General features: G+C 37.6%; 1 protein-coding gene across 5 annotated transcripts in view; it reads left to right on the top strand.

The window, feature by feature from the left end:
• The window catches only part of EPS15 (epidermal growth factor receptor pathway substrate 15), a 176,969-nt gene that overhangs the window by 19,191 nt on the left and 131,083 nt on the right, over positions 1 to 26,695 (top strand). For 4 of the 5 annotated variants that reach the window (XM_064281947.1, XM_064281949.1, XM_064281950.1 and 1 more), the window contains 3 exons: positions 16,151 to 16,192; positions 24,861 to 24,950; positions 25,711 to 25,758. In XM_064281947.1, the coding sequence (XP_064138017.1) occupies positions 16,151 to 16,192; positions 24,861 to 24,950; positions 25,711 to 25,758 (180 nt within the window). Of the gene's footprint in view, positions 1 to 4,294; positions 4,658 to 16,150; positions 16,193 to 24,860; positions 24,951 to 25,710; positions 25,759 to 26,695 lie in introns of those variants that run through there. The other variant, XM_064281948.1, reaches the window with a different exon arrangement.

The following is a 26,695-nucleotide window of genomic DNA, read 5'->3' as shown; positions in this document are numbered from 1 at the left end:
ATGTGAAAGATTCCCTAAGAAATGTTTTCCAAGATTGTCCTAGCTATTGTCTTTATATCTCAGGGCCCAGTTGATGTGTCCTTGTGAGTCCAGCTGCAGCTGGGTCACATTATCTGTGCTCACAGACAGGGAATAATGACTCCAATATTACTTCCTAAATCAGAACAGAATATTTGAAATATTTGAAAATCCAGGATTGTTATCACCAACTGTTGTTGTTGTGTGTTGTTGTTGAGTCGATTCCGACTCAGCAACCCTGTGTGACAGGGTAGGACTGCTCCATGGGGTTTCCTAGGCTGTAATCTTTACTGGAACAGATAGCCAGGTGTTTTCTCCCTCGCAGCCACTGGGTGGGTTCAAGCCGCTGACCTTTCAGTTTGGAGCTTGGCGCTTAACCAGTGCACTACCAGGGCTCCTTGTTATCACAAACTACAGTAAAAACCAAAAAAGCCAAACCCAGTTCCGTCGAGTGGATTCCAACACATAGTGACCCTATAGGACAGCGTAGAACTGCGCCATAGAGTTTCCAAGGAGTGCCTGGCGGATTCGAACTGCTGACCCTTTGGTTAGCAGCCGTAGCACTTAACCACTATGCTACCAGGGCTTGCCAAACTACAGTATAGGGCAGTAATTCTGCTACTGTCTCTGTACTAACAAAGCTGGGATTCACTGAAGGTTTCTGTGTCTCCGCATGGCCTCAGTTTTTTTTTTTTTTTAGATCCCCATTCTTTTTTTTTTTTTCTTGTATTCCTCTAGGAAGCCTTCTGACACTCAAGAGGGCTACAGGGAAAGCATTGCCCTGGGGATGGGGATGGGGTGGGGGATTGATCAGCTAGGTTCTAGTTAGAACAAGAAATAAAGTTATTATTAAGAGAAGATGAGATCAGAAAGCAAATACTTGTCTAGAAAAGCAGACCAGTGCTGGGGGTGCGGAGGAGTAGGCTGTATAGAGTTCTATGAGTTGAGGGATGACCACGAACTCTGGGTCTCCTTAAACAAAGGCAAAGGGTACAATGAGATTAGCCCTGAGAGTTTCAAGGCAGATAGTAGTGGTAAGCATTGAAAGGGAGGAGTGGAGTCTTAACTAGGAGCCTGTAAGGTTCTAGGCCTCCCTCTAATCTTTTGCCATTGGTGACATGGAAGCCAGTCGAAGAGCAGTTGTATCCAAAGCCACTGGATCTCGGGGCTCCCTCTTGATTGCTGCCTATGGAGGTGTTGATGTCTAGGGAGGAGCTGTCTTATCAGGAGCACATGGAATTATTTTGTTATCCTCCTGACACCTTGATTTAATTTATTCAGCCAACATCAATTATGCAGTTACTCTTTACCGGACACTATACCGGACACTCTTTACCGGAGCTGGGGATAAAAGTTAAAAAAACCTGAAACTATCTTTAAGGGGTCTGTAGGCCAGTCTGCCCATGCTTTGTATGTAGACGATACTTTTCTTCACTTCCCTCTCAAAGGCTAAAATTTATAAGAGGTTTTCAAGATCATATTATTTGGAAAGGTTTAAGAGCCATTTGAACTGTATGGGTATGTGACTGTTTCTTAGATCTTTTTTTAAATGTGTTAGAAAAATAAATTTCTCAATACCCAGGGAAAATTGAGGTTTTGAGGATAAAAGCGTAAAACCCAAATGTTAAGACATCACATTGTCAACTTGTCCGAGGGCTAGTTGGAAGAAAAGACTTACTAAATTTTTTTCTAATTATAAATCTATAGGTTATTATTTGAATCTTGTTCACTTTTATAATTTAGTTAGACACTAAAATTCTGGGTGGTTGATCTAGGTGATAGTTTCCAGGTCTTCAGACTGGTTCTTCCTAGTTCAACTGTGGCTGAGAAAGCAACAGCAGAACAGACCCAAATTTTAAAAACTTGGGTGAACTACCATAACCAGAACTGGAAAAATTACTGGTCGAAGTCCTGCTAGAAACTTAATCTCCCTCTTAGAAAACAGGGGCAGCATATGTGTTGCATAGCAACCAAATCTCTTGCCAGTTGAATTTTGCACAGAGTCGGAAACAGTGATACCCTCTTCAAAGATGGCGGCTGACCGCACTGCTTGAATATGTGTCGCTCCCTCAGCCCAGACAATGATTCAGTCTCACTCGTCAGGCTCCCGAAAGAACTTATTACACTTCTTGTGAGTTTGTCATTCCAGGGCTTCCACCTGTAATTTTTCCCATTCCAGTTATGGTTCCAGATCACCCAGATTGTAAAAACTCGAGTCTCTGGTTTCACGTCATTGGCCATGGCTGAACCGTTTCAAACTGGTTCGAAGCCCTGATACTTTCTTTGCTAGCTGCAATGGACTTTAGCAGAGAAGAGATGTGAGATTAACAAATTTTTATGTATCATGATGCTTCTGAAGTGTGTAAATTGGATGTGGGCTATTTAAGCAGATGGGGGCTTAGCTAATTAATGAGAGCGTATCTCACTCTTTTGTTGGAAGAGGCATTATTAGGTCATACTCCACCTAGTCTTTGGGTGTGGCATGATGAACTTTTTTGTTAACCTTGGGCAAATCACCTAATTCCTTGAATTTTAAGACTCTTTTCCCCTTACATACGTTTAGTTTTCTGCTTTGTAAAATTGATGAAATTTTCTAGTTGACTGGCGGGGGAGTCAGTTGTGATGCAGTCATCATCGTATATGTATGTCCTTGGTTGTACACAGAAGTATTCATTTATAGAACTGCATGAAGTTGAATTTTAACTTAACGTTTGAATCCCTAATTGTCTTCTAAGAATTATTCTATAAGGAGGCATTGAATAGTTTTTTTTTTCTGTGTACAGAAGATTCTTGTGTTATTCACTCATTTATCCATTCTTTCACTTCATTTTCATTCACTTATCGAATATTTATTGAGTATCTTCTATGTGTCAGGTGCCATTCAGGGCACAGGGCAGTGTACAAAGCAGAAAGAAAAAAAAAATTACTAGAGCTCACATCTAGGTGTACACTGCCATATGTCACATACTAGCCATTAAAAAGTAGTAATTCTAAAGACTCTATATAGAATTTTCAAAGATAGAAGAGGTTAATATATTGATACATTATTGAATGACTGCCATTCAAGTTTTGAAGGTAATTGAATTAACTTAAAAAATGAAACTAGTAGTTTAAACAAATAGGAAAAAGGAAATATAAGAGTAAATGACAGTATTTTTCAGTATTTAAATTGTACTGAGTAATCAGTTCTAGACATGAGGCCTAAGTTATAGGAAACAGCATGTCTTTATGATTCTGTGCTAATTACTAATGGCCAAAAGTGTTTGAGAGAAATCTGCAGATTTTGAATGTGAAGAAAGCTTTGATGTAACATTTGATTGTGATGTTGAAGAGAAAAGGGTGAGGATATACATGCATTTGTGGTTTAATATGGAGCCCTGGTGGCGCAGTTGTTAAGAATTTGGCTGCTACCCAAAAGGAAGGCAGTTTGAATCCACCAGACACTCCTTGGAAACCCCATAGGGTCGCTGTGAGTCGAAATCGACTCGATGGCAGTGGGTTTGGTTTTGTGGTTTAATATTAGAAGAAGTATTCCTTTAAATTAGCTCTTTACTTTGTAATGTTGTTGTAGGTTGCCAGAGAGTCAGCTCTGACTCATAGCAACCTTATGTGTAACAGAACGAAATGTTACCCAGTCCTGAGCCATCCTCACAGTCATTGGTGGTGCTGGTGAAGAATATCGAATATACCACGGACTGCCAGAAAAATGAAAAATCAGTCACGGAGGAAGTACAGCCAGAATGCTGCTTAGAAGCGAGGATAGCAAGATTTTGTCTTGCTCACTTTGGACGCATCATCATGAAAGCACAATCGCTAGAAAAGTATCATGTTTGGTAGAGTAAAGGGTCAGTGAACAAGAGGGAAACCCTCAGTGAGCTGAACTGACACAATAGCTATTAACTTTGATAATACCAAAAAACCTACTGCCATTGAGTTGATTCCGACTCAGCGACATCATAGGACAGAGTAGAACTGTCCCATAGGGTTTCCAAGGAGTACCTGGTGAATTCAAACTGCCAACCTTTTGGTTAGCAGCCTGAGCTCTTAACACTACACCACCAGGGCTCCATCTAGGCATATACTGCCGTATGTCACATACTAGCCATTAAAAAAAAAGAAAGGATGTAGTAATTCTAAAGACTCTATATAGAATTTTCAAGATAGAAGAGGATAATATGTTGATATATTATTGAATGACTGCTCGTGGTTTTGGACCGCCGACCTTTTGATTAGCAGCTGAGTGCTTTCACCACTGTGCCATCAGGGCTCCACTAACTTTAATAATAAGCTGTATTAAGTTTTTTTTATATTATTAAATAGAAAGTGGTCCTTACAACGAAAGGCGTCTAAGAATTGAGGAAATACCTCTGTGAATATTATAAGGGTCAAATGATACAACGGGTATGAAGGATCCAAGTAAAATAATAATCCCTGGATGGCTCAAATGGTTAAGTCTTTGGCTACTAACTGAAAGATTGATGGTTCGAATCCACTCATAGGTGCCTCAGAAGAAAGGCCTGGGAGTCTGCTTCTGAAAGGTCACAGCCTTGAAAACTCTATGCCGCATAGTTCGACTCTGCAACACATGGGGTCACTGTGAGCTGGAATCTCCTGGATGGCAACTGGTAGTAAGATAATGGTAAAGATAATAACGTTGATGATAACCCAAACCCACTGCCGTCACGTTGACGATAGATGCAACAAACCTGTTAAGAGTGAAAGTCCTGGAATCAAGACTTCCTGGATTTGAATCCTGGTGCCAGCACTCAAATAGATGTGTGACTTTGAGCCAGTTATGCAATTCATTAATACCTCGTTTGTAAAATGGGCTTAATAGTAGTACATACCTCGTCAGATTGCTGTGAAGATTAATGGGTTCAATGCGTAAAGTGCTTAGGCTAGTACTTGGCATACAGGAAATGTTCAATAAGAGTTTAACATGTGTTACTTATTATGAAGCTGTAGAACACCAAGTATGTGTGTATTTTAAAATGTAGTGTTACTTAAATTCATACTTTACAGACTAACTTGGCTCTTTAAAAAGTAATATTTCATTGCTGATTCTTTTGGGTTTCTGGTACTTCATGAACTGTGAGAATTTTTTTTTATCTCATTTATGCAAAGCTTACATATTTCTTTCGGAGTGAGTTACTCTTCATTTGTCTATATTAAATTTTATCTCTTTTTAATTTTTTTTTTACCATCAACTTTTCCAGGTCATCTTTTACTAATCAAAGCTATTAGTTCTGGGTTGTTAATCACCCCACACAACTGGGTGTCAGCAATAAACTCAGAGGGTTTGCCCTCTCTTCCATTTATAAGCCATTACTGTTTAAATCATTGATGAAAGTTCTCTTTACCAAATTCTTTGCTGTTTTGAAAGTAAGGAATAGAGCAACTAATATATACACAAAAATATATGTTCTCTTAGTTCACTTTAAGAAATTTATTTAGAAAATGATATTTATTTTAAATTATACTTAAAGATGAGAAATTATGAGTATGTTAGGCCTAGAGTATGAGAAGAATTAAAATAACAATGATTTCTATTGGTTTATATTCTGTGGTTAGGTCTGTATGGCTCTGAATACCCGTCAAGAATTATAAAACTCACTTAATTGACTAGTTTTGTCCATTCTTACATCAGAACTATTTTGGTTTGCAGTGATAGAAAAAAAACAACTTTAAATGTTTCAAGCAGATAAGCAGTGGATTAGTGTTATGTAAATGACAGATCCAGGAGTAGAGCAGACTTCAGGTGTGTTAGGATGTCATCGATGTTGCTCTTCAGTTTTTCCTGTGTGTTAGGATGTCATCGATGTTGCTCTTCAGTTTTTCCTTCTTCATGTCTTGGCTCCAGTCTCAGGCAGACTGTCTCATTGTGACACTAAGATGATTGCATACTTTATACCTAGCTTTCCACAGTTTATAACTCCAGCTGCAGTCGAAAAAGACAGCTTATTTTCTTTCTTTCTTTTTAGAATTTAGTAATATCTGGTATTTTTTTTTTTTTTTTTTTTTGTCATTGTTGAGCATGTACACAGTGAAACATACACACCAGTGAATGGACACAGAGAATCCAGGGTGGAAAGAAAGGGAAGAGGGAAAGTGCTGACACATTGCAGGGATTGCAACCAGTGTCACAAAACAATTTGTGTATAAATTTCTGAGTGAAAAACTGATGTGCACTGTAAACTTTCACCGAGAACACAGTGGAATTAAAACAACAAACAATACATCATTCAGTTTCTACATGTACCATTTAGTGACATTGATTATATTCAAGTCCTGCAACTACTCTCCCTTTTCTTTTCTGAGTTGTTTCTCCCCCGTTAACATAAATTCACTGCCCCCTAAGCTTCCTATCTAACGTTTCAAGTTGCTGTTGTCAGTTTGCTCCCATACAGATCTTAAAAGAGCTTAATGCTCAAGGCAGGTTTTTTTTTTTTTTTTTTAACTAGTTAAGCTAAGCTGCTGTTTGAAGAGAGGCTGTTTTCCAATAGCTCCCACAAAACAACTGTAATTTTATCTGATTGGACTGGCTAAGGTCACATTGCCACCTTGAAATAGTTGTTATGGAGAGTGGGTTGATCAGAAAAAGAGTATGTTTGCCTAAAAGAATTGAGGTTGGTGATTGTGAATTTATAGTAATACTAGTCCATCCTATCGAGTGACTTTGTCAGTGCAGCCTCAGAGAAAAGTGGATAGTTGGGTTTGTCCAGATATGGGATTTTGCTATATTGGTGTGCCCAGAAGATGTTGGAAGAAAGGGAATTTAGGTTATGGCAGGAGGATTATTAAAATGGTGAATCATGAATCTAAACTGTATCTGGAGGAAAGTCAAGTAAAGAAAGGGGCTGATGGATCCGAGTCAAAATAAAAGGTTCTATGGATAAGAGGTTTTGTAGAAGTCAAATGATGATAACCTGGAAAAAGGTTGTGGATGGAGGACAAGATGTTTGAAATAGTGATTTAGGAGGTAGAGCAGTTTGGGGTGAGAATGAACCAGGAAGGGTGTTACCGTGGGAGTGACAGAGTGACCAACCAGGTCATCATCTATGGCTGTGCTGGTGGTGAGTTATATAACTGTTTTGGAGAGACCACTGGAATTAGGAGGTCAAGGAATTAAGAACTCAGGATATTGGATGGATTGTCTAAATAGGTGCTGAAGTCACTCAGTTTGATGGCAAGGGTTGGGATGGAGAGGAAGATAATAAGCCAAGTGCCACAGCCTTAGATGAATGAGATAGAGTGACCAGAAGGTTGTAACAGTGATAAGGAGGAAGAGAGTAATTTAGTTGAAAGGTAAGACACTCAAAAGAGTAGAGCTTTATTTTGTTTTTGTTTTCAAAACAAGTTGCACAGTTGAGCAAAGAGGACTCTAGTCCCATTTCTAGAACTTGAGATAGGCAAGTTCTTAAAACTGGCCAGTTACTATTTGAGAGGGCTGACTAGAATGTTGGAGACTAGATCTAGTCTTTGTATTCACTCTTTCAATTTGCCCCCTAGACTTTGATCAGGTTGTATTGAGTTCAACAAAAGCTAGCCCATTATGGGGTTGAATTGCTAGTATGTGTTTACGCCCATTGTTTTTTCAGTAGTATACAGCTTTACCATCTTTGAAATTCTTTTGTCTATTTAAAATCCCTTTAATCTTTCATTTTTGATAACTTCCAAAGCATATGTATTCTTGGATCCAGATTGTAAAAACTTTCCATAGAAGATTGAATTTATAGTATTATTATTAGGTCTTGGCCTGCTGACGATGTTATCAATTTAAAATGGCTTGTTATGGAACAAACATGAAATTAGCATGTTGGCAGAATGGAGCATTGTAGTTTTTGTATATTTGTAATGGTTGGTTACTTGTCTTACTCCCTTCACTACAATGTAAATTCTTTTTTTCCTTCAGATTTTTATATCACTTTTTAAATTGTGGTACTACATATAACATAAAAATATGCCATCCTAACCATTTTTAAGTGTACAATTCAGTGGCTTTAATTACATTCACTTGTGCAACCATTACGGCTATTTCCAAAACTTTTTTTTTTCATCACCCTAAAGAGAAAGTCTGTACTTGTTAAATCCCATTTTCTTCTCTCCCCAGCTCCTGGTAACCTCTTATCTACATTCTATCTCTGAATTTGCCAATTCCAGATAGTTCATATAAGTGGAATTATACACTGTTTACCCTTTTGTGTCTGACTTATTTCACTTAGCATAATGTTTTCTGAGTTCATTTGTGTTGTAGCATGCATCAGATCTTCATTCCTTTTTAATGGTTGAGTAATAACCCAATGTATGTGTATACCACTGTAAGCTCTTTTGAGGGCAGGAACCCTATCTGATTTTTGTAATCCCAGGCACTTAAACCTATTGTTTTGAATCTAGAAGGCATGCAGCACATGGTTGTTAAATTATTAAATGAATAACAGGACTTTTTGGAGAGCTGGGGGTTAATACTGTATATTCTGTAAGGGAACTGCTCAGATGGCCACTTGTGTTTCTTTGTGCACCCCCCACCTCCCACCACCCCCCCCCCCGTTCTTCCCAAGCCCTAAAGGTGAGCACTGCTCTAGTGACTTGCTTTTCTCCACCCTCCCACTCTTTCCCCCAGCTTCAGAGTTACTTCCCTTTCTAAAGTTTCTTTATTCTTCAAACAGCTTCTAATTGTTATTTCCTTTATCAGTTTGGATTGCTGTTGGTCACCATTGCTGCTTTCCATTTTAAAAAATTCTTGTATTTCTGTTTACTGTTAGCTTTCATAGTATTTTCCTTTGGATTGTAAAAGACGCAAGTCTTTTTTAAACATTACAAGTCTGTCAGAATGTTTTAGTCTCCCTGCAAGCCATTCACACTGTATAAACTCGTGTATAATAAAAGCTTAGGCTCTTCTTGGTTGTATTTATTTGGTGCTTTCGCCTTAGGAATTTGTGTACCACCAATAAAGGCATCCTGGGTAGAGTGATGGAGGAGTTGAGAGGATATATGGGCTAGTCTCCCCCTTGGTTTCTGAACCCTCTTGAAAATGGAGTTCTAGAAGTTTGAATTCTAAATAGTTGAGTATTTGTATATCAGAAAGGACCCCTGGTGGTGCAGCAGTTGACTGCTTGGCTACTAACCAAAAGGTTGGCAGTTCGAACTCACCCCGTGGCTGTACGGGAGAAGGACCTTTTGATCTGCAACCGTTTTCTAGATTACAGCTTAGAAAATCCTGTGGGGCAGTTCTACTCTGTCACTTGGGGTTGGTATGAGTCAAAATCAACTCGATGGCACCTTGCAACAACAACAACACGTCAAACATTGTATATGGCAAATTACTTAGAAAATCGTATGCATTACAGGTAGTCCCAGGGTTACAAGTGAGATCTGTTCCTAAGTGTGTCTTTAAGTTGAATTTGTAGGTAAGTCAGAACACGTGCATACGGTTCTTATTTAGCCTTAATTTGGCGGCTTTTTTTTTTTTTTTTGGCGGCGTAGTGGTTAAGTGCTACAGCTGCTAACCAAGAGGTCGGCAGTTGGAATCCACCAGGCGCTCCTTGGAAACTATGAGTCTGAATCGACTCGATGGCAGTGGGTTTGTTTTTTTTGGTTTAGTGCAAGAAAAGGCTTGAAGCCTTTTCTGTGTTTTAAAAGCTGCACTTGCAGCAAGTGAAGGTGATTGTGATGAAGAATGTGTTGTGAGTAGTGGCTGGTTCATTCTAGTTTCAAAATGAGGGCATATCTACATAACATTAAAAAGCTGGTATGAGTTGTACATAACTTGGATGTTCATTACTGTTTATGTTCACTGGTTCTAAACTGTTAACTCATTTTCTTAAATTTTTAGAGCAAAATGAAACACTTTGAGACACACCAAAAACACGCTTTGGTCGTTTTACTTTCTTAGTGAATTGGCAATTTGGGAGGCTTTTCCATTCTCACTTAGCTGTATCTCATTAGCACAATAATCAGCACAGGGTGTACTTTAGAACATTTTAGTGAGCTAATGCTTTCTCATATGTATTTATGTAGTAACCGGTGAGTCTATAATGTAATGATAAATAATGAACAATTGGAACTCAGCATTTCATACTATGTATGTGTTCTTTTTCTCAGTACTAAAAATTCAACTAAGTTGTCTTAAAAAACTAATTTTTCATTTTTGAGGGAACTTATTTAATTTTCTTTTTTTAGCAAAGTAGTTACACCTTGGTTTGTAAGTAAGGTGACCATATAATTTGTCATTCAAACTGGGACATTGTAGAGAATGAAAGGGAGCACTGCAAATATTAAAATTCTATAAGTTTTTTTGAAATATTTACTTTTTGACTGTCAAAGTGGTTTTATTACACTGGTGCACCAATAAAATAGTTCTATTCAAAATCTATTTTAAAAAATATTTTGTTTTACTTTAGAACAAAAAAAGTTCTTTACATTGATTATCTGAATATTAAAAACTGAAAGCAAAATAATTATTCTTGGTAATAATCATGTTATAATCAGTGTCTTAGCTATATTTGTCTCTAGTATCATGTCACTAATACTTTTCTAAAAAATGTAATTTTTTCCAATATAATTTTATTATGTTTAATTTTTTCAGATTGTCCGCAGTATTTTTCAGAGTTGCGTTTTATGGCTTGTGGTTGTTAACCCTTACAGTTGACTCTTCTCTGTAACCAATAATATTGTGAATTGTTAATACACTCTCTGTTCATGTGCCAATAGTTCTGGTTAGCTCAGAAAATACTTTGTTAAGTGGAAAATATTCTTAATTCTGGTTTTTTTCTTATCGAAAGGCTGCGTATCTCAGCCCAGATATTTTCACGGGCTGTGTCTTTTTTGCCTCTCCTAAAAATACTTCTCTTTGACAAATATTTTTATACGATGAATCTTGTCAAATAAGTTGTTCTCTACTTACGCTTATTTTCCTTCTTTCGCCAAACTTACATGCTGTAAAGTAGTAGGCCTTCTATAATTTCATTCCATCTCGATGCAGAATATAAATTTATCCTGTTAAAATTAGGGAGACTTTTTTGATGGAACTCCTACAATAGATTCCAAAGTGTAATTGTAGAATTTCAGAATTAAATTATATATATCATTTGAATTCTCATCAATTTGTTCAGTTCTTCCCTTGCTTTTGAGGGATATATTTCAATGTCTCTGCAGGAAGCTTTGTTTATAATAATTGGTATTTGCTAAAAGCTTCAAAAGCTGAAGTTTTTTTGGAGCTTTATTGATTGAACTTTAATCTTTTATTAAGTTGATTGAACTTTAATCTTTTATTAAGTTTTCCAGATGATTTTGAACAATATATAACAAAATTTTAGAGGACTTGTTTTTTTAAAAGATTCACTACTGAGACACTTAGGTTGGATTGACAAAGTAATTTCTTAAAGATTTTAACTTTTAAAATCTGACCAATGACAGGTTGCAAGGAGAACGCACATGTTGCTATTTTGAGTTTTTTTTTTTTTTTTTTATTCAATACCAGTTTTGTCCTCAGATTTTTAACTGCAGGTATTGTTACAATGTGTAAATTTTGACAATTGCAGCTAGCTCATTAACAGTGATATCACTAGAGCTCCCATGGTAAATGGAAATAGCCTCAAAGGCTTTATGCAAATTCCCCATCAATTTTGGGGAGAAATGGGAATTCATTACTTAATTTTGTTTTGTATGCAGTTTCTTCTTTTAAGCTCAAGGTCATTGCTGCTGAAAGGGCTTATTGGGTAATGAAAAATGGTTACAAACAATAAAATAAATAATACTAGATTAATTCCATACAATAAATGACGAAACCTGCAAAACAACCCAAGAGTTTTCAGACTGTTGGCTCTTTGCAAATAAATCTTTTGTGCCTGACCTGTGAATTCCCACAACCTAGCTGGCTGGTGGCCTGGTCCATCTTGCAGGCTACTACCGCACGTGTCACTGTACTGCCTGGCATGCTAAATAGCCAGCAGGAGCAACAGTGCCAAATGCTTCTCCCAGTGTATTGCAAGACCATAAGGATGTAGCTGTCCACAGTTGGCTTGTGTCTGAGGAGATACTTTTCAGTGAGTCTTCTGCATGCTGTCCTCGAAAGGAAGATGTTATGTTGCATCTGTAAGCAGTCAGGAAAAGAAAGATGGAGTTATCACTAGTCCACTTTCAGATTTAATTAGTTGTTCAAGTTGTTCAACACTGCCCTTACATCTTACTACTAGCTGATACCTTGGCCGGAAGCTAGATATGCAGAGTAGAGGTGTACTAAGTCTTATATCCTAGTTCATTCTAATGTATTTTAATGTAATGATAAGTAATAATAGTTTATTGTAAAAATAAAAAACCTGGGACAAATGGTAAACTGGATGGCATGCTGAAACAACAAGTTGCAAACCAAGACTGTCCTGAGCACACCAGGGAATATGGGAAGCAGCATGGTATTGTCAGAGAGCATGGATCTTGGAGTGAGACAGACCTGAGTTTGTGTCCTGGCTCTACCATTTAAAAACCTGGACAAATAACTTCTCTAAGACTAAGTTTCCTCATTTGCAGTCTGAAATGTTAATATATGGCTCACAAAGATTATTTCTGATAGTATTTACAAAGCACTTTGCATAATGTGTTCTTAAAATGGGTGCTAAATGAATATTAGTTTCTTAATTTTGTACCCATTAGGACTATAGGCCCAACCTTGATGCTTGAAGAATTTTTTCCCTGTTTATCTTTGTATTTATAACTCTCTCCCAACACGCATCTAACAAGTTCTGTCAAGTCTATCTTAAAAACTTGTTCAGACGATATCATTCTGCCATTGCCAATGTTCGGATCCTCAACTGGGCCATTAAAATTATTTCCTAAGTGCTCTCCCTACATTCAGCCTCTATTTTCCCTCTTCACATATAAATAATCCCCTAGAACTAATACCAAGTTGAAAGCTCTTGAATCTATCCCCTTTCTTATTTTCTTTACATTTACTATGGCAGATAAGGCCCTTCTTAAGTTGTCTTCTGCAGAAATTGGCAGTGTTACCTCCCATCCCTCTCTTCTCTCACCATTCAGAACTACTTCTATTCTTTTAAAACATAAACGCTATTACGCCAATATAGAATTACCACTACCTAAAAGGTTTTCATTATCCCAAATAGAAACTGAGTACTCCTTAAGCAGTAACTCCTCATTCTCCCCTCCCCTAAGTCCCTGGTAATCACTAATAAACTTTTGACTCTATGCATATGCCTATTCTAGATATTTCATATGAAGTGGGATAATACGATATTTGTCCTTTTGTTTCTGACTTATTTCACTTAGCATATTTTCAGTGTCATGTAGCATGTATCAGAACTTCATTTCTCTTTATGATTGAGTAATATTCCACTGTATGTGTATACTGCATTTTGTTTATCCATTCTTTTGTTGGTGGACATTTGGGTTGTTTTCACCTTTTGGCTATTGTGAATAGTGCTTCAGTGAACATTGGTATACAAGTACCAATGCTTTTAATTATTTTGAGTATATGTGTAGGAGTGGAATTGCTGCTTCATATTATAATTCTATGTTTAACTTTGTGAGGAATCGCCAAACTGTTTTCCACAGAGGCTGCACCATTTTGCATTCTCACCAGCAGTTGAAGAGGATTCCAGTTTCTCTGTATCCTTGCTGAAACTTGTTATTTTCCTTTTTTTTTTAAATTATAGCCATCATAGTGGGTGTGAAGTGGTATGTCATTGTGGCTTTGATGGTGGCACAACAATTAAGTGCTCAGCTGATGACTGAAAGGTTGATGGTTCAAACACACTGAGTGGCTCCGTGGGGGAAAGACCTGGAGATTTGGTTCCATAGAGATTACAGCCAAGAAAACCCTGTGGGACAGTTCTGCTCTATCACACGGGGTTGCTATGGGTCAAAAATGGACTCGAGGGCGCCCAACAACAAAGACTAATGACACCGAGCATCTTTTATGTGCTTAATGGCCATTTGTATATCTTCTTTAGAGAAATGTCTATTCCAGTCCTTTGCCTACTTTTAAATTGGGTTGTCTTTTTGTTGTTGATTTACAGAAGTTCTTTATATATTCTTCAATATTAAACTCTTAATATATATAAACCAAAACCAAACTCATTGCTGTTGAGTTGATTCCAACTCATAGTGACCCTATAGGTCAGAGTAGGACTGCCCCATAGGGTTTCCAAGGAGCACCCAGTGATTTCAAACTGCTGACCTTTTGGTTAGCAGCCGAACTCTTAACCACCATGCCACCAGAATTTCCTAATAGATATAGATATACAGTTCCCAAATATTTTCTCTCATTCTGTAGATTGTCTCTTCCATTTGTTGATAAAGTCCTTTGATGCACAAAAGTGTTTAATTTGATGAAGTCCAATTTTTCTGTTTTTTTCTTTGGTTGTGCTTCTGGTGTCATATCTAAGAATCCATTGTCAAAAAAAACCCAAAACCGAACTTGTTGACTCATAGCGACCCTGTAGGACAGAGTAGAACTGCCCCATAGAGTTTCCAAGGAGGGCCTGGTGGATCTGAACTGCCGACCATTTGATGAGCAGCCGTAGTTCTTAACCACTACGTCTCCAGGGTTTCCCCATTGTCAAAAGCGAGGTGTTAAAACTTTACCCCTGTGTTTTTTTCTAAGAGTTTTATGATTTTAGTTCTTATATTTAGGTCATTGATCCATTTTGAGTTAATTTTTGTATATGACATGAGAGATGGGTTCAGCTTCATTCTTTCATATATAGAGATTCAGCTGTCCCAGCACGATTTGTTGAAGAGACTATTCTTTTCCCTTTGAATGGACTTGGCATCCTTGTTGAAAATCAGTTGACCATAGATGTATGGGTTTACTTCTGGACTTTCAATTGGTCTATATGTCTGTACTTACACCAGTGCCACAATCTTTTGTTTACTGTAGCTTTATATAATACCTTTTGATATTGGGAAGTGAGAGTCCTCCAACTTCTTTCTTTTTCAGGATTGTTTTGATTACTTGGGGCCCCTTGAAATTCCATAGGAATATGAGAGTGGGCTTTTCATGTTTGCAAAAAAGGCTCTTAGAATTTAGATTGGGATTGTGTTGAATCTGTGAATTACTTTGCGTATATTGACATTTTTACAATATTAAGACTTCTATGAATAAGAGATGTCTTTCCGTTTATTTAGGTCTTCTTTAATTTCTTTCAGCATTGTTTTATAGTTTTCAGAGTGCATACCACTTTTGTTAAATTTATTACTGTGTATTTTATTGGCTTAGTTGCTATTATAAATAGAATTATTTTCTTAATTTCTTTTTCTCATTGTTCATTGCTGGTGTATAGAAATACAACTGATTTTCCTGTGTTGACCTTATATCCTGCGACTTTGCTGCATTTATTTATTAGCTCTAGTAGATCTGTGGAATCTTTGGAATTTTTTAGATATAGGATCATGTCATTTGCAAATAGAGATAGTTTTCCTTCTTTTTTGATTTGGATGGCTTTTATTTTTTTTTCTTGCCAGCTGTTCTGGCCTGAACTTCCAGTATAGTATTGAATAGCTGTGGTAAGGGCCATCATCCTTGTCTAGTTCCTAACCCTAAGGGCAAAGCTCTCAGGCTTTCTCCGTTGAGTCTGATGTCAGCAGTGGATTTTTCCTAAGTGCCCTTTATTATGTTGAGGAATTTTCCTTGTATTCCTAGTTTTCTGAGTGTTTTTATCATGAAAAGGTGTTGTATTTTGTCAAATACTTTTTCTCCATCAATTGAGATGATCATCTGAAGTGGTTTTTGAGTTTTAAACATAGGCACTTCGGCACATGGGTAGAAGATGAGTACTTGGGGCCTTGGGCCTCTCAACTGGCTTTAATCAAAGCATTTCAGGTTTAATTTGTTATATGTTGGGCTTCTGGGTAAAATTTTGTTTGAGGAAAAGACTTCCAATGTCAAAAATAATTTTAAAGTTCTTATTTTATTTCTTGTTTACCTGATTTTCAGTAATACATATAGTCCATTTATTCATCACCAGCACTGCCTAAAGTAAACCAAACCTAAGCTTCTTGAAATCAAGGATATTTTATCTTATTCATCTGTGCTTTGCAAGTACCTGTTGAATGAATGTTGATATGTTAACAGAAGTTACTACATAGCATATAATTTCTATTTATTTGTTTATTTTAGCTATCAAGTGGGAATCCTGTATTTGAAAAATACTATAGACAGGTAAGATTTTTGTTTCTTTGTTTTCTTGTATTGAATATAAACCCAATATACTGTCAATTCTTAATTATATGGGTGTATGTTATCAGCCAGCTGGATAAATTCTGACTTCTTTTTTCAACTTGTGCTTTAGCCTCCTACTTTGAGTACTTAAATCCTTTCGGCAAGCTCTCAGAAAAATTAAGGAAAGATGATGAAGCTCACTTAGTTATAATAAATATTTATGTTAGAAATCCATATGACATTAGATGTATTAATTTGGATATAAATATCCAAATTAATTTATAAGTCCAATAGAAATGGCTTTCTTTAAGATTTGTTAAAGTATAATTTCCAGAAAGTTAAAACCGTGACTCTTAAACAAATATGAAATGAATGCGTGTCAAAGATTTTATTCAGCCAGTTAATAACTGAATGAATCAACAAGATATAAAAACTAATTCAAATGAGAATATGAGGTATAGAGATTTTTATTCTCCACCAGATGTAATTTTCTTGCATTGCTGTGGACAAGATTCATGTGCATTAAACTATTTTCTGTAATTTAATCTCTACCCCTTGTTATTAGCTGCTGTTCAGTCACTGGAACTTCATGTACAACAGAAGGAAGCTCTGCCCAGTCCACACTTCTTTCCCCTACAGAGTATAAAATACTTTGGCCAATAGAAGGTCAATCAAAGGTGTATACCAGAGATTAGATAAGCCCCTGTTTTTATGCAGTCTCATTCCCAAGTATTGGATCATTTTTTATAAGTCTCCTCACATTGTGGTAATGACTCTGGAAAAGGTTCACTTCATTATATGTGACCTTGCTATATGTACACAGTTGCAGCAAGTGTCCGTTAATCACTATGGGCCTCCTTGGGTTTGGGCTTGTAAATCTAGAACCCTGCGGTGTTGAGCAACTCTGTGGTCAGAGAAGTAATCTCTGCTTGAAATTTTTTTTTTAAGTGAAAGTTTACACCAAGTCACTCTCTCATAAAAAACCTTATATACACCTTGCTATATTTTTATATGCTCCTAGTTGCTCTCCGCCTAATGAGACAGCACATTCCTTCCCTCCACCCTGTGTTTCCATGTCCATTCAGCCAGCTTCTGTCCCCCTTGTCTCCTCCACACAGGAGCTGCCCAGATAGTCTCATGCATCTACATGATCCAAGAAGCTCCCCCCTCACCAGTATCATTTTCTGTCTTATAGTCCAGTCCAATCCTTGTCTGGAGGGTTGGCTTCGAGAATGGTTCCTGTCTTGGGCTAACAGACAGTCTGGGGACCATGACCTCTGGGATCCCTCTGGTCTCAGTCAGACCATTAAGCCTGGTTTTGTTTTGTTTTGTTTTATTTTTACTAGAATTTGGGGTCTGCATCCCACTGGTCTCCTGCTCCTTCAGAGATTCTCTGTTGTGCTCCCTGTAATGGCAGTCATCAGTTGTAGCTGGGCACCATCTAATTCTTGTCTCAAGCTGATGCAGTCTTTGATTTATGTGGCCCATTCTGACCTTTGGGCTCATACTTACCTTGTGTCTTTGGTGTTCTTCATTCTCCTTTGCTCTAGATGGGTTGAGACCAATTGTTTCTGCTTGAAATTTTCATAATGTATCTCAGATTGTACTTTTAAAGTCTCTCTTGGTCCTCTCTCTCAAGGCTAAGATCCAAACCTTAAAAAAAATCTCTCCATTTCAACTGTAAAACAAACAAACAGAAAACCAAACTGGTTGCCTTGAGCCGACTTCGACTCATAGCAACCCTGTAGGACAGAGTAGAACTGCCTCATAAGGTTTCCAAGGCTATGATCTTTATGGGAGCAGACTGCTATATCTTTCTTCTGTGGAGCAGCTGGTGAGTTTGAATGACTGACCTTTTGGTATAGCAGCTGAGGGCTTAACCATCATGCCACCAGGGTTCCTTATTTCACCTGTAAAAACCCCACCCCACCTGTAGTACATATAAATTTGAGTAAGTGTCTCTCACTTTGAAGTTTCCCAGATTGGCTCCTAGCCTGCAAGTAAGTGACCTTCCTTGACTACCTGTGAGGATGGAATCTTATAGACCAGGTACCAGGCCGGCTTTCTTGGAAGGGCTTTGTAAGCATTAGCTCTACATAAAGTCAGTCATTGTTCCTTAATAATAATGGCTTCTTCTATTTAAAAAAAGGGGATCATTCTTAAATATGACCTTGTTTTGCACAGTGGATTTACTCAGTTATATCCTTATTAAAAGGAGAACAAATTGTTGTTTGTTATACATGTTGTTGTTGTTGTTAGGTGCCATTGAGTCAGTTCCGAATCATAGCAACTCCATGTGCAACAGAACAAAGCACTGCCAGGTCCTGCGCCATCCTCACAGTCGTTGTGCTTGAGCCCATTGTTACAGCCACTGTGTCAATCTGTCTTGTTGAGGGTCTTCTTTTTCGCTCACCTTCTACTTTACCAAGCATGATGTCCTTCTCCAGGGACTGATCCCTCTTGATAACATGTCCAAAGTGTGTGAGACCTAGTCTTGCCATCCTTGCTTCCAAGGAGCATACTGGCTGTACTTCTTCCAAGACAGATTTGTTCCTTCTTCTGGCAGTCCATGGTATATTCAATATTCTTTGCCAACACCACAATTCAAAGGTGTCAATTATTCTTCGGTCTTCCCTTATTCATTGTCCAGCTTTTGCATGCATATAAGGTGATTGAAAACACCATGGCTTGGGTCAGGCTCACCTGAATCCTTAAAGTGACATCTTTGCTTTTTAAAGCTTTAAAGAGGTCTCTTGCAGCAGATTTGCCCAGTGCAGTGTGTCATTTGATTTCTTGACTGCTGCTTCCATGGGTGTTGATTGTGGATCCAAGTTAAATGAAATCTTTGATAACTTCAATCTTTTCTCCATTTATTATGATGTTGCTTATCGGTCCAGTTGTAAGGATTTTTGCTTTATGTTAAGGTGTGGTACATACTGAAGACCATCTTCTTTGATCTTTATCAGTAAGTGTTTCAAGTCCTCTTGACTTTCAACGAACAACGTTGTGTTGTCTGCTTAATGCAGGCGTTAATGAGTCTTCCTCTAGTCCTGATGCCATGTTCTACTTTATATAGTCCAGCTTCTCAGGTTATTTGCTCAGCATACAGATTGAATAAGTATGGCGAAAGGATACAACCCTGTCGCACGCCTTTTCTGATTTTAAATCATACAGGATCCACTTGTGCTGTTCCAACAACTGCCTCTTGGTCTATCTACAAGTTCTGCTGAGCACAATTAAGTGTTCTGGAATTCCCATTCTTTGTAATGGTATCCATAATTTGTTATGATCCACACAGTCAAATGCCTTCACATAGTCAATAAAACACAGGTAAACATCTTTCTGGTATTCTGTGCTTTCAGCCAGCATCCATCTGCCATCAGCAATAATATCCCTCATTGCACATCCTTTTATGAATTCAGCATGAATTTTTGGAAGTTCCCTGTTGATGTACTGCTACAACTGCTTTTGTATGATCTTCAGCAACATTTTACTTGTATGTGATGTTAAAGATATTATTCAATAAATTCTGCATTCTGTTGGATCACCTTTCTTTGGAATAGACATAAATATGGATCTCTTCCAGTTGGTTGACCAGGTAGTCTTCCAAATTTCTTGGCATAGGTGAGTGAGCACTTCCAGCACTGTGTCTGTTTTTTGAAACATCTCAGTTGGTATTCTGTCAATTCCCGGAGCCTTGTTTGTCTCCAGTGTCTTCAGTACAGCTCGGACTTCCTTCAGTACCATCAGCTCTTAATCATATGCTAAGCCCTGAAATGGTTGAATGTCAACCAGTTCTTTTTAGTACAGTGACTCTCTGTATTCCTTCCATCTTCTTTTGATGCCTCCTGCATCATTTTATATTTTGCACAAAAATCCTTCAACATAGTAACTAGAAGCTTGAATTTTTTCTTTCAGTTTGAGAAATGCTGAGTGTCTTCTTCTCTTTGAGTTTTCGAACTCCAGGTCTTTGCACTTGTCATTATAATGCATTACTTAGTCTTCCCGAGCCGCCCTTTGAAATCATCTGTTCAGGTCTTTTACTTCGTTTCTTCATTGCACTTTAGCTACTCTGCGTCCAGAAGCATCTTCCAGAGTCTCTTCTGACATCTATTTTGGTCTTTCTTTCCCGTCTTTTTAATGACCTTTTGCTTTCCTTGTGTATGATGTCCTTGATGTCATCCCACAGCTCATCTGGGCTTTGATCATTAGTGTTCACTGTGTCAAATCTATTCTTCAGATGGTTTCTAAATTGAGGTGGGATATGTTCATGGTTGTACTTTGGCTCTTGTAGACTTGTTCTAATTATCTTCAACTTCAGCTTGAACTTGCATATGAGCAATTGGTGGTCTGTTTCCACAGTCAGGCCCTGGCCTTGTTCTGACTGATGATACTGAGCTTTTCTATCGTCTCTTTCCACAGATGTAGTCGATTTTATTCCTGTGTATTCCATTTGTCAAGGTCAATGTGTATAGTCGCCGTTTATGTTGTTGAAAAATGTATTTGCAATGAAAAAGTCGTTGGTCTTGCAAAATTCTATCATGTGATCTCTGGCATCGTTTCTGTCACCAAAACCATATTTTCCAACTACTGATCCTTCTTCGTTTCCAACTTTTGCATTCCAATCACCAGTAATTATCAATGCACCTTGATTGCATGTTTGATCAATTTCACACTGCAGAAGTTGGCAAAAATCTCCAGTTCCTTTACCCTTGGCCTTAATAGTTAGTGTATAAATTTGAATAATAGATTAACTGGTCATCCTTGTAGGCATATGGCTATTTTCCTATCACTGACAGTGTTGCACTTCAGGATATATCTTGAAATGTTCTTTTTGATGATGAATGCAACACCATTGCTTTTCAATTTGTCATTCCCAGCATAGTAGACCACATGATTGTATATATAGCTGTAACTATATATAGGTGTACATAGTTATACCTGTATAACTATATCGCCATGGAAAGTAAGGACATTCAGTAAAAGTATTTGTTTTTGAATTCTGAGGGGTCGGTGAGAATCAGATATCCTTTAAAACTGTTTCATTTCAGTTTATAAATAAATTGAGGGTTTGAGATAGCCTAAAAGGAAGGAGAAAGGGCTTCTTCATACATCCGTTAAAAAATAGAATATTAAAAATAATTCCAATTCAATAACCATGATTAAGTTTTCCTCAACAGTTCGTTCAGTCCATGTAATTAATTTGTGTTCCACTGGGTCCTAGGTTAGCAGTCTACTTTTGTGAAGTACGTACACATCTGCTTCCGGACTGAGAAGAGTCCTGGAAATCCTTAGTCATTCCACCAGTTACAGTATGAAAGTTATCTAGCTGATGTCAGCTTGGAAGCCTTTATCCAAAAGCCTACTTTTTGACGTGTTGATAACTCATTACATGGTATAGTCCTTTCTCTGAGACTTTCTTTTTTCAAGACGTGATTGTAGCCTGTAGCTTATGGCAGAGCCTATAGACAAGCATCAGAGTATGACAGAAACTACCTGTAGGTGACAAAGACTAAACGGCTGTGTTTAATTTATAACAGTAACCACAAGAATGGAAGGGAGTAAAATTCTTTATTGGGATATAGTACATAAACATTTCATAAGAGTTTGATGGCTGTTTTCCCTGAACACCTCAATGGTTAGGCTATCCTGGGGTGGGGGTTCCTTTTCTACCCTGGTTAGAGAGTGAGTGGGCGAGCAAAAAGACTTCTGTAGAATTTTAGAGGCAAGTTTCCCAACCCTTTCTGTACTTCCTTGTTACTTCAAATTTGAAGGATTGTGCAATTCTTTCCTTTTTTGCTGAGTGCCTCATTTATCCCATGTTCTAACACTTGAAAGAAAGGGCTTCTCTTTTTGCTTTGCTAGGATTGGCCTGTCTGGAATGCTTTGTATATATTTACAGTAAATTTAATCTTTTAACTAAACTTAAAAAACAGCTATCTCATAAAAATTCTAATATTATTTTACCTTACCCATGATTTTTTAAAAATTTGCTTTTTATTTTTACAAATAGAACTTTATGTTAGGAAATCTTTACAAAAGAGAGGGTGATAATATTTTACCATTGCTGTTTTTGTCTTGTTTTACCAGCACCGATTTTTTTTTTTTTTAATTTTGTTGTTGTTGAGAATATACATAGCAAGACATGTACCGCTTCAATTGTTTCTACATGTGCAATTCATTGACATGTTCTTTGGGTTCTGTAACCATTCTCACTCTCCTTTACTGAATTGTACCTCCCCCATTAATATAAACTCACTTCTCTCTAAGGTTCCTGTCTAATCTTTTGAGTCAATTCTGACTCATGGCAACCCTATGGTGCAGAGTAGAATTGCTGCATAGGGTTTCCAGGGAGCGACTGGTAGATTTGAACTGCCAGCCTTTTGGTTCGCAGCCAAGCTTTTAACCACTGGACTACCAGGGCTCCTTGATCCCACATAGATAGTTCTTAAAAGAGCATAATGCTCAAGGCAAACAGTTTTTGCTAGTTAAGCTAAACTATTGTTTGGTTTTAGGAAGACTTAAGGGAATATTTTTGGTTTAAGGTTTAAAGAGTATCGTTTGGTTTTAAGAAGACTCAAGGGAATATTTTTGGTTTAAGGTTTAAAGAGTATCTCAGGGCAAAAGTTTCAGGGGTTCATCCAGCCTCCGTGGCTCCAGAAAGTCTGGAGTCCCTGAGAATTTGAAAATCTGTTCTATGTTTCCCCACTTTGATCAGGCTTTTTCTATAGAATCTTCCCTCAATATTCAGTAATGGTAGCTGGGCACCATCTAGTTCTTCTGGTCTTATAACCTAGATGGCAGTCCAAAACCAATATTTTAAAATTAAGGTTTTTCTTCCAGTTGTACTTTAGATACAGGTTTACAGAACAAACTAGTTTCTCATTAAACAGTACACATATTGTTTTATGACTTTGGTTAACCACCCCACAACATGTCAATACTCTCCCTTCTCAACCATGGGTTCCCTTTTCCCAGCTTTCCTGTTCCCTCCTGCCTTCTAGTCTCTGCCCCTGAGTTGGTGTGCCCCTTTAGTCTTGTTTTATTTTATGAGCCTGTCTAATCTTGGGCTGAAGGGTAAGCCTTGGGAGTGACTTCATTACTGAGCTAAAAGGGTGTCTGGGGCTATACCCTTGGGGTTTCGAATTTTGTTCAGCATTTTTCTCCAGCTCTGTCTGGGACCCTGTATTGTGATCCCTGTCAGAGCAGCTAGTGGCAGTAGCTGGGCAACATCTAGTTGTACTGAACTCAGTCTGGTGGAGGCTGTGGTAGATGTGGTCTGTTAGTCCTTTGAACTAACTTTTCCCTTTAGTTTTTTTTTACCCTCGCTCCTGAAGGGGATGAGCCCAGTGTTGTATTTTAGATGGCTACTCATAGGCTTTTAAGACCGCAGACACTAATCACCAAAATAGAATGTAGAACATTTTTTTTAATTAAACTATGTTTTGCCAGTTGACCTAGATATTCTCGAGACCATGGTCCCCACAGCCCTCAGCCCAGCAATTCAGTCCCTCAGGGAGTCTGGGTGTGTCTGTGGAGCTTCTGTGACCTTGCCTTATACAAGTTGCACTGGCTTCCCCAGTGTTATGTACTGTCTTACCCTTCGCCAATGTTCCCACGTATCTATTGTCTATTTAGTGTTTTTCCATCCCCTCCCCCCACCCCCGTAACCATCAAAGATTGTTGCTTTTTGTGTGTAAACCTTTTCATGAGTTTTTACAGTAGTGGTCTCATAACAATATTTGTCCTTTTTGTAAGTGACTTATTTCACTCAGCATAATGCCCTCCAGATTCATCCATGTTATGAGATGCTTCACAGATTCAACGTTGTTCTTTATTGTTGTGTAATACTCCATTGTGTACATGTACCATAGTTTATCCATTCATCTGTTGATGGGCATCTAGGTTGTTGCCATCTTTTTGCTATTGTGAACAGTGCTGCAATGAACACGGTGTGCATTAAAATTAAGGTTTTTTGTTTTTATTGTTCATTTCTGAAGTATGTCAATTTTCAAGTGTTTTTCTGTTCTTGCTGGCCTCATTCTGTCCTAAAGGAAAGTCCCCATCAGTTTAAATGATATGTTTCCCTTAATATACTTTGGGAGCTTAGTTTTAAAAATACTTCTTAAATTTATTATGGAATCACAGCTGGTTTTAGAGCTGATGATTGCTTTGACTTTTTTTTAAAGTGCTACAATTTCTAAGAGTAAGTATAAAAGCAGAAGTTAATGATTTAAAGATGTTTGAAGAGGCAGATAACATATACAGCTCTTCTCATTTGTCGAAAGATATCTCCCGGAAATGCTTTTCCCCCCTTCCCCCCCGCCACTCTCCCCCGTTGCCATTTAAGTTTATTGGAATTTAAACGGCAAGCATAGAATATTTGGAGCCAGAAGATAATGTGTTAATATTACCACTCCACTAATTTGCTTTACTTCTCCAAGCTTCAGTTTTCTCAACTCTATAATAGCATGATTAAAAATACTTTGTGAATTGCCAGTGCTGACTATCACTGTATTCATAAAGCTTTACACATATTCCTTGACCCTCACTAGTCAAAGGATTCCCCTTTTGGAAAATCCAGTTCCCAAATTAAAGGATGAAAACAAGTAAATAACGATAATTTTGCCTTTGTGTTTGTTTGCAACCTACAGTTTGTATTTTTCAGGTTGATACGGGCAATACTGGAAGGGTGTTGGCTTCTGATGCTGCTGCTTTCCTGAAAAAATCAGGTCTTCCAGACTTGATACTTGGAAAGGTAGAATTTATTCATTATAACTAGATTATAATGAATATTTAGTACTGTAAATGACTTAGATGCAAATTCAGAAAGATAGTGTCAGGAAAGTTAGAAGTTAAAACTGAGTCATAGACGCAGTTACACTAATAAGATGGAGGGAATTTGAGATGGAGTGATTTATCTGCTTGAAAAATAAGACGTTTCCAGATTTTTAGACACAAAATACTTTTTAGTAGGATGAAATGAGAAAGTAATAGTACGTTTGAGTATTGTGGAGAGAAACAGTGCTGACTAGTAACCTTGTCACCCACTCAGAAGGAGTTGGCTCTATCCCTACGTCCTCTATTATAACTGTCTCTAATGGTGTTTAATGTGTGGTGAGTAAGTGGGGATGGGATGCTTTGGAAAGAGCGCATAGAGGTGGAAAGCCCCTTTCTTGGCTTGATCCCTGTACATAGGATATTGATAATACGTTCAAAATTCTGCAAAATAATCCTATTAATACTTTTAATTATTCACAAGTAAACATTAACCATCTCAACTTGCCCGTAGGAAAAAATATCATCTTAATAAGAATCTAAAGTCAGGGCAGTATTTTCTAGGAGAAAGGGCTTTGGACTCAGAACCTGAGTTATTGAAAAACGCATTGAGATAGAAGTTAGGATGTGAGTGTTCATCAGTGAGTCACTTAACCTCACTGGGCCTTAGTACTAAATAAACTTTAAGATGATTTTTGTTGAAAATACAGATTGATACTTTTTTTTCTTTCAAATTTCAGATTTGGGATTTAGCTGACACAGACAGCAAAGGTATCCTGAACAAACAAGTAAGATTCAGAGATTCATATGAAAAAATTTTTTGAATGATTCAGAATCAGAAATAGCCAGCAGTTTTTTTGTATTTTCATGCTAAGAATGGTGTTTTTGTTTGTTTGTGCAAGCTCTAGAGTTTTGCAAGGGCAAGTGTTATAACCAAATGAAAATATTTTCAATCACTAGACATTTAAGTAAGTTCCAAAGGTTAGAGTTAGTTTGGTGCCATTGTTTTCCTGGAGTTTATTTTTCTTAGTCTGAGTTTCAGAGAGGCTTTGCTCTTTGTATATCTTCTTATTAATTAAAATTCTTATATGTACAGGCTTATAAGTAAAAGTCAATTTAATTAGTAAGTGTTAAGATGATATTGCCCAGTACATTTGAAATGAAGCTCTTGGCCAATCTGACCTGTGTATTGTGGTCTAGATCTTACTCTTTCTTACATATAACCCCAAAATTGGTTTACAGGCCAGAAGTAAATCCTAGACCAGAAATACATGAAAGTGGTTATGACCACAGGATTTCAGCATCATGAGTGTGCTTTGAAGTTCTGCTTGCTGGGGATGGATTTCAGAGTTCTACAGAGTTGAACTCAAAGCTTACTATATGCTAATACATTTACTGAGTGCCACTGCTCAAATCTAATTTCTCCCTAGGGGGATAGCTAAAGCAAGATCCATCCCAAAAACAGGATAGGAAAAATTAGATGAGATGGTCAGAATATCCATTCTCTTAATTAAGATTTTGGGGTTAGATTGTAGTCCCTATTGGAGCCCTGGGCAAAAGGGCCAGTTTGGTACATTGGAGACATTAGGAAGACTAAACTCACATGTGCACCTAGGATGCTGTGCATTCTTTCATCAAATATTTGTTGAGTACCTGTTAGGAGCCAGGCTTTGGGAATACAGAGGTGAATCTGACAGATGTTGTCCCTATGCTCATGAGCTTACA

Source organism: Loxodonta africana, chromosome 3, assembly GCF_030014295.1.
Source record: "Loxodonta africana isolate mLoxAfr1 chromosome 3, mLoxAfr1.hap2, whole genome shotgun sequence".
NCBI lineage: Eukaryota > Metazoa > Chordata > Mammalia > Proboscidea > Elephantidae > Loxodonta > Loxodonta africana.
The sequence above is the reverse complement of the archived record's forward strand: the minus strand, read 5'-3'. Positions and strand labels throughout refer to the sequence as shown.